Genomic DNA, 8,731 nt, shown 5'->3' with positions numbered 1-8,731 from the left:
TAATCCCAGCTACTCGGAAGGCTGAGGCAGGAGAATTGTTTGAACGGGGGAGGTGGAGGCTGCAGGGAGCCAAGGTTGCACCACTGCACTCCAGCCTGGGTGACAGAGCAAGACTCCGTCAAAAAAAAAAAATTAGCTGGGCGTGGTGGCATGCGTGTATAATTCTAGCTATTTGGGAGGCTGAGTCAGGAGAAGCACTTGAACCCAGGAGGTGAAGGTTGCAATGAGCTGAGATTGTGCCATTGACCGCCAGCCTGGCAGACAGAGGAGCCCTTGTACACTGCTGGTAGGAATGTAAAATGGTGCTGCCACTTTGGTAAATAGCACGGGGGTTCCTCAAAAAAATTAAATCAAATTTAATATAAAATAAAATTTAACTTAAATATAAAATATATTTTACAATAGATTAAATAATTTTAAAATAGCTGGGTACCATGGGGCACACCTGTAGTCCCAGCCACTTAGGAGGCTGAGGCAGAAGGATCCCTTGAGCCCAGCAGTTTGAGGCTACAGTGAGCTATGATTACGCCACTGCACAGCCTGGGTGACAGAGCAATACCCCATCTCTAAGAAAAAAATTAATTTAATTTAATTTAAAATAGAATTACCATGTGACCCAGCAATTCCATTTCTGGGCATATACCCAAATGAATTGAAAGCAATAATTCAAACAGCTATTTGTACACCAATAATCACAGCAGCATTATTCACAATAGCCAAAAGACGGAAAGAAGTCCAAATGTCCATTGACAGAAAAATTGATAAATAGGGCTGGGCACAGTGGCTCACGCCTGTAATCCCAACACTTTGGGAGGCCGAGGCGGGCAGATCACTTGAGGTCAGGAGTTCGAGACCAGCCTGGCCAACATGGTGAAACCCTATCTCTACTAAAAATACAAAAATTAGCCAGGCATGGTGGCGGACACCTGTAATCCCAACTACTCAGGAGGCTGTGGCAGGAGAATTGCTTGAGCCTGAAAGGCAGAGGTTGCAGTGAGCTGAGATCATGCCACCGTACTCCAGCCTGGGTGACAGAGCGAGACTCCGTCTCAAAAAAAAAACAACAAGGAAATCACATTGCAATTAAACTTTAGTTACCCACCACTCAGTGAGGACACTGGCAACCATCTAGATGAGCAAATAAAGCCCAAGGCTTTTCTTTGGAATCTTGAAGGTACCCGGTGTTTTGACAACTAAATTATGGCTACATCTGACATCTAGGAATTCACACCGCCTTAAGACAAATAAGGAACCCACACTGGGGAGGCTTGACTCTGAATAGGAGAAAGGACACTTCACTCAGCAAACTGGCCTCTGCCAACCACTTTCAGTCCCCACTTTCCAGAGCAGCAGATGCCATTACTGCTACTTTTCTCAGAAAAGTAGCAAAAAACCTTTCTCAGAAGAGCACTCTCTCTCATCAATCCTATTAGGTAACATGCACTTCCCAAGTGGGGAGAAAAGGAAATGTGTAGATATGGCAACAACTTCCAGAATTCCAAAATCTGAAAGGAAAATCGACCAGAAGACAGGCAGTTTAGATGATATACTATCAAGAATTTACCATATTCTGACTGTTGTCTTCAACCTCCCAGCTGCAGACACCTAGAGGTTCCCAATGTCCCTCCAGATTTCAGCCCTGGCCTCTCTGGGAGGAGGCATCCACTGACTCACCAGGGAACTTTTGGGGGTCTCTTTGTCCTTCTTGTCTTTCTTTTCCTTTTTTTTTTTCTTCTTCTTAATGGCCCCTGAAGTTGACAGCTTTGTCCGCTCTTGGATCACCAAGTTCCGATAGTGTTCGTCACATGGATGGTCCCACGTAGACTGCCCGTTGGCAAAGTTGAAATAGTAAATGTCACCTGTGATGTCCTGGCTGGGGACGGGCAGAATTCAGAAGTTAGTCCCTGCTCAGTTACAAAAGAAGAAAAAGAAAAAGAGGGGAAAAAAAGAAAAAGGGAGAGGAGGTAAAAGAGGAGGAATAGCGGGGGTGGAAAAGGCAGGGAGAAGATGGAATGAGAGGGGTTAAGAGCGGAGGGAAGGAAAGGATTAACACAGAGTCAAAGGGTACCATTTGGTTAAGAAGGAGTTAGCTTAGATATGGGAAGAAAGGATTGGGATACCTAATCTCTAGATGCTGATGTATAATCACTGGAGTTCTTGAGAATGCATGCTGGACTAGTGTAGGAACAAACTTGGTTTTATTTAGATGGAGAAGTATAAAAACTATAGTATGTTGAACATTAAGTGCTAGAATAAATCTTAATATTTTAATAAACAGTCTGAGGAAGAACAATGCATTGTGAGAGCTCTGGTTTTACAGAAGACTCTAAACTCCTAAGAAGCAATAATCCTGCCCGGCGTGGTGGCTCACGCCTGTAATCCCAGTACTTTGGGAGGCCGAGGTGGGTGGACCACCTGAGGTCAGGAGTTCAAGACCAGCCTGACCAACATGGAGAAACCCCATCTCTACTGAAAATACAAAATTAGCTGGGGTGGTGGGGGTCGTCTGTAATCCCAGCTACTCGGGAGGTTGAGGCAAGAGAATCACTTGAACCCGGGAGGTGAGATCATGCCATTGCACTCCAGCTGGGCAACAAGAGCGAAACTCCATCTCAAAAAAAAAAAAAGTAATAATCCAAGCTAGTGTGGACCAATGGTAGAAGAAAATAATGTAGGAGGTATATTTCAAGAATCTGTGTTTCAACATGGACAAGTCCAAAATAAGCCACTCATCTCATCCACCATTAACAACAATCCATTAGGACTGCTAACAGGAAAAATGAAGTCCACTCACAAAAGTAATGCAAAATATTTTATACTCACGCATAAACCTAAAATGTGCAAAATCTCTATAGAGTTTTACTGAAAAGTCAGAAAAAAGAAAAACACCCACGGGAGAGGCATTCAGTATTCCAGAATAGAAAGACTCAAGTCTGTAAAGATGTCGATAATCCCAAAATTAATATGTAAATCCAATACAATCCCAATCAAGCTCCTTATGAAATCTGACAAGCCGAATCTCAATTCAAACATAAGAGCAAACGAAAAATAAATAAGAAAATGAGCAGAAATAAAAAAAATCAGGGGTAAAAAAGGACACTGATAGAAGATATGCAAATGACCAATAAGCACATGAAAAGATGTCCCACATCACTAAACATTGGGAAAATGCAAATCAAAACTATTCTGAAATGCTACTTCACACCGTAAGCACAGCTATTATCAAAAATCCAAAAAATGAGCCTTGGCAACATAGTGAGACCCTGTCTCTAAAAAAATGAAAAAAATTAGCCAGGCACAGTAACACACATCTGTAGTTTGAGTTACTCAGGAGACTTGAGGTGGGAGGATCGTTTGAGCCCAGGAGTTCAAGGCTACAAGGCTAGGTGCGGTGGCTCACACCTGTAATCCCAGCACTTCGGGAGGCTGAGGCAGGTGGATCACCTTAGGTCAGGAGTTCGAGACCAGCCTGATCAACATGGTGAAATCCCATCTCTACTAAAAAATACAAAAATTGGCTGGGCATAGTGGCTCATGCCTGTAATCCCAGGACTTTGGGAGGCCAAGGTGGGCAGATCACGAGGTCAGGAGTTCAAGACCAGCCTGACCAACATGGTGAAACCCCGTCTCTACTAAAAATACAAAAATTAGCCAGGCGTGGTGGCACGTGCCTGTAATCCCAGCTACTCGGAAGGCTGAGGCAGGAGAATTGTTTGAACGGGGGAGGTGGAGGCTGCAGGGAGCCAAGGTTGCACCACTGCACTCCAGCCTGGGTGACAGAGCAAGACTCCGTCAAAAAAAAAAAATTAGCTGGGCGTGGTGGCATGCGTGTATAATTCTAGCTATTTGGGAGGCTGAGTCAGGAGAAGCACTTGAACCCAGGAGGTGAAGGTTGCAATGAGCTGAGATTGTGCCATTGACCGCCAGCCTGGCAGACGGAGGAGCCCTTGTACACTGCTGGTAGGAATGTAAAATGGTGCTGCCACTTTGGTAAATAGCACGGGGGTTCCTCAAAAAAATTAAATCAAATTTAATATAAAATAAAATTTAACTTAAATATAAAATATATTTTACAATAGATTAAATAATTTTAAAATAGCTGGGTACCATGGGGCACACCTGTAGTCCCAGCCACTTAGGAGGCTGAGGCAGAAGGATCCCTTGAGCCCAGCAGTTTGAGGCTACAGTGAGCTATGATTACGCCACTGCACAGCCTGGGTGACAGAGCAATACCCCATCTCTAAGAAAAAAATTAATTTAATTTAATTTAAAATAGAATTACCATGTGACCCAGCAATTCCATTTCTGGGCATATACCCAAATGAATTGAAAGCAATAATTCAAACAGCTATTTGTACACCAATAATCACAGCAGCATTATTCACAATAGCCAAAAGACGGAAAGAAGTCCAAATGTCCATTGACAGAAAAATTGATAAATAGGGCTGGGCACAGTGGCTCACGCCTGTAATCCCAACACTTTGGGAGGCCGAGGCGGGCAGATCACTTGAGGTCAGGAGTTCGAGACCAGCCTGGCCAACATGGTGAAACTCCATCTCTACTAAAAATACAAAATTACCCAGGCATGGTGGCACGTGCCTGTAATCCCAGCTACTCAAGAGGCGGAGGCAGGAGAATCACTTGAACCCAGAAAGTGGAGGTTGCAGTGAGCCAAGATCGCACTACTACACTCCAGCCTGGGTGACAGAGCGAGACTCCGTCTCAAAAAAAAAAAAATGATAAATAGAATGTTGTATATACATGCAATGGAATATTATTCAGCCTTAAGAAAAAATTCTCACGCATGCTACAACATAGATGCACCTTGAGGATATTATGCTAAGTGAAAGAAGTCAGACACAAAAGGACAAATATTGCATAATTCCACCTATATAAAGTACCTAGAATAGGCAAATTCATAGAGCCAGAAAGCTGAATGGTGATTGCCAGAGATTAAGGAGAAAGGAAAATGGGGAATTCATATGTAATGGCTATAGAGTTTCAGTTTGGGGATGAAAAAATTCTGGAGATGAATGGTAGTGATAGCCATGTAACATTGTAAATGTACTTAATGCTGCTGAATTGTCCACTCAAAAATGCTTAAAATGGTAAATTTCATGTTATATATATTTTACCACAATTAAGAAAAAATATATACAAATGTATTGACTTCACTATGACAAAAGAAAGCATAAACCAAATTAAAAGATATGTGACTGGGATAAAATAGTAGAAATAGTGGTAAGATACCACTGGGTAAGATACTATTACCCAGAATACCCAGAATAATCAAAGAGTTCTGTCACCTTAACAAAAATAAAAGATAAGCAATCTACTAGACAAAAAGGCAAGAGATATAAACAGGTAAATCACAAAAGATCAACAGATGGCCAGTTCAGGTCTACAAACAACTTGGGAAATGCAATTTAAAATGATCCATTGTTATTTGTTGCCCTTGGATTGACTATTTTTTTTTTATTGACAATTTTTTAATTGATAGTATTTCTAGGCTGGGCACTGTGGCTCATGCCTGTAACCCCAACATTCTAGGAGACTGAGGCAGGTGAATTGCTTAAGCTTAGGAATTCAAGACCACCCTGAGCAACATGGCATAACCCCATCTCTACAAAAAAAATACAAAAATTAGCCACGCATGGTGACATACACCTGTAGTCCCAGCTACTGGGGAAGCTGAGGTGGGAGGATCTCTTGAGCCCAGGAGTTAGAGGGTGCAGTGAGTAATGATCATACCACTGTACTCCAGCCTGGGCAACAGAGCAAGACTCTATCTCAAAAACAACAACAACAACAAAAACTTCAATATACTAAAAACGGAATAAAAAATTGTCCTTATTTGCAGATTACATTTTTCTACAGGGTAAATATGTCCTAGAGACATTAAAGAAAACCTAAATACTGCAAATGGAAACAGACCATGTTCATGGGTTGAAAGTACTGTTTAAGATGTCAATTTTCCCCAAATTGATTTACAGAGTCAACTTAACCACAATAAAAATCCTAATAGGAAACTGACAAGCTCTTCTTTTTTTTTTGAGACGGAGTTTCGCTCTTGTTGCCCAGGCTGGAGTGCAAAGGCATGATCTCGGCTCACTGCAACCTCCACCTCCCGGGTTCAAGTGATTCTCCTGCCTCAGCCTCCCTAGTAGCTGGGATTACAGGCATGTGCCACCACGCCGGGCTAATTTTGCATTTTTAGTAGAGATGGGGTTTCTCCATGTTAGTCAGACGGGTCTTGAACTCCTGACCTCAAGTGATCCACCCGCCTCGGCCTCCCAAAGTTCTGGGATTACAGGCATGAGCCACCGTGCTCGGCCTCGGAAACTGACAAGCTATTCTAAAATTCATATGGAAATACAAAATACCTAGAATGTGACTTTGAAAATGGAGAACAAAGTTGGAGGATTTACCTTAAATGATTTCAAGATTTATCATAAAACTATATAATCAAGACAGAATGGTACTGGTGTGAAGACAGACAAACAACTCAGTGGAAGAGAGTAGAGGATCCAGAAACAGCTTCACTTTATGGCCAATTAGGAAAATATCTAAATGTCCTTCAATATAAGACTAGTCAAATAAATCAAGATTTTTGAAAATTGTGATACATCTGAAAGGAAAGTATGCAGCTGACACAAGAATGAGTAGGCCTACACAAACGGACATAGAAGAACAGTGTATATAATAAAGTGCTTATGTTTAAAACTAAACCATTGTGGGGGAGGGGGTGCATACATGTGTATTAAAAGAATCTAGAGAGAATTTACCAATTAATAGTAATTACCCTCAGGAAAAGAAGAAGGGTAAAAGACGGGTAAAGAAGAAGGGTAAAATGTATGTATACCTACGTTTTAATGACTCATTTTATTTGTTTTTGAGACAGGTTCTCTCTCTCCCCCACGCTGAAGTGCGTGATGCAATCTCGGCTCACTGCACCCTCAATCTCCCAGGCTAAAGCGATCCTCCTAACTCAGCTTCCAAAGTAGCTGGGACTAAAGGTGCATATCACCACCTCCACTTAATTTTTGAATTTTCTATAGAGACAGAGTTTCGCCAGATTGCCCAGACTAGTCTCAAACTCCTGAGCTCAAGCAGTCCCCCAAACTCGGCCTCCCAAAGTGCTGGGATTATAGGTGTAAGCCACCACGCCTGGACAATTTATTTTAAAAAGTGAAAAATAGGCCAGGCGCGGTGGCTCATACCTGTAATCCCAGCACTTTGGGAGGCCAAGGCAGGCAGATCATAAGATCAAGAGTTCAAGACCAGCCTGACCAACATGGTGAAACCCCGTCCCTACTAAAAATACAAAAATTAGCCAGGCGTGGTGGCACACGCACGTAATCCCAGCTACTCAGGAGGCTGAGGCAGAGGTTGCAGTGAGCCGAGATTGCGCTATTGCACTCCAGCCTGGGCGACACAGCAAGACTCCGTCTCCTGGTAGTCTCAACATGGTGGGACCATGGTTCACCCAACATGGTGAAACCCCGTCTCTACTAAAAATACAAAAATTAGCCTGGTGTGGTGGCGCACGCCTGCCCAGCTACTCAGGAGGCTGAGGCAGGAGAATCGCTTGAACCTGGGAAGCGGAGGTTGCAGTGAGCTGAGATAGCACCACTTCACTCCATTCTAGGCGACAGAGCAAGACTGTCTCAAATAATAACAAAAATAATAATAATAACATGATTATTAGGTACCTAATACCTGCTTAGGTCCTAGGGATCATTGGGAGGCCAAGGTGATGTAGCACACAGGCTACCTGTCTTCTTGCCCCTTGCCATCTAGTGAGGGCAAGGAAAAGACAGTGTAGAAGAGCTAGTAAATATTTGGGAACATAATTTTAAACTATAGTGCATGCTCGGTTGGAAATAAATAAAATAAAAAGAAGAGATTAAAAAAATCCCCCCCTTGGTATCATCAGTATAGTTTCTATATTCTTCTATTAGAGGACTTATATTAATACAAAAAAGGAACAAATACTGTCACTTGTTCAGTACTTGCTATGTGCCAGCCACTGTGCTGAGTGGTCTACACAATTACGCTTAGTTAATCTCACAATAAATCTATGGAATTGATTTGATTACTATTCCCATTTTAGTTAACCGGAAACTGAAGCTATGAGAGGCTAAGAAAGTTCTTTGAAGTCATGCAAGGAATAAGTGACAAGAGACAAGATTCACATCCAGTTTGCCTGACTGCTTGCGTCTTAAGAATTTTGCTGCTCAGAGGTCAGGTCCATCCTCACCTCGAGGGCGTTTCTGTTCTTTGTCCCTGGTGGCCAGCATGGTGCTCAGCCGATAGTAGGTGCTCAGGACACATGGACCTGACTAAATGGAAGAAGCAGCAAAGGATAAAGTGGCTCCCCTCACCTGGATTTTATTCTTCGTTGTCTTGCTTAGTTTCAGACACTCAATGCCCCCTGCCTCGCTCCAACCCCTGGCCCTGAAGCCCTGCCCTGCCAAATCACCACTCCCATCTTTGTTATTGTCCCAAATCTCCCAGCATAGATTCCTAAATCCACAAGCTAGGAGTTGAATCCTTTGCACCGCCAGGTTACCTGGCTGTCTTTGTTGTTCATCTGTTTGTCTTCTTTCTTGCTTCTTGAAGGACCAGCTACAACCGGTCTTCTTCTGGGTCATGTATGAGCTAAGAAGTGAAGAAAACAGGCTGGGCGCGGTGGCTCAAGCCTGTAATTCCAGCACTTTGGGAGGCCGAG

At 42.9% G+C, this 8,731-nt stretch overlaps 1 protein-coding gene across 2 annotated transcripts in view; it reads right to left on the bottom strand.

Annotated features, from left to right (window-relative positions):
- The window catches only part of CEP164 (centrosomal protein 164kDa), a 97,433-nt gene that overhangs the window by 62,848 nt on the left and 25,854 nt on the right, over nt 1–8,731 (bottom strand). For both annotated transcript variants that reach the window (XM_011926850.1, XM_011926848.1), the window contains exon 4: nt 1,675–1,873. In XM_011926850.1, the coding sequence (XP_011782240.1) occupies nt 1,675–1,873 (199 nt within the window). The remainder of the gene's footprint in view (nt 1–1,674; nt 1,874–8,731) is intronic.

The sequence above is a fragment of the Colobus angolensis genome, unplaced genomic scaffold, assembly GCF_000951035.1.
Source record: "Colobus angolensis palliatus isolate OR3802 unplaced genomic scaffold, Cang.pa_1.0 Scaffold7, whole genome shotgun sequence".
Classification (NCBI taxonomy): Eukaryota; Metazoa; Chordata; class Mammalia; order Primates; family Cercopithecidae; genus Colobus; species Colobus angolensis.
This window is presented reverse-complemented; position numbering and strand designations above follow the sequence as displayed.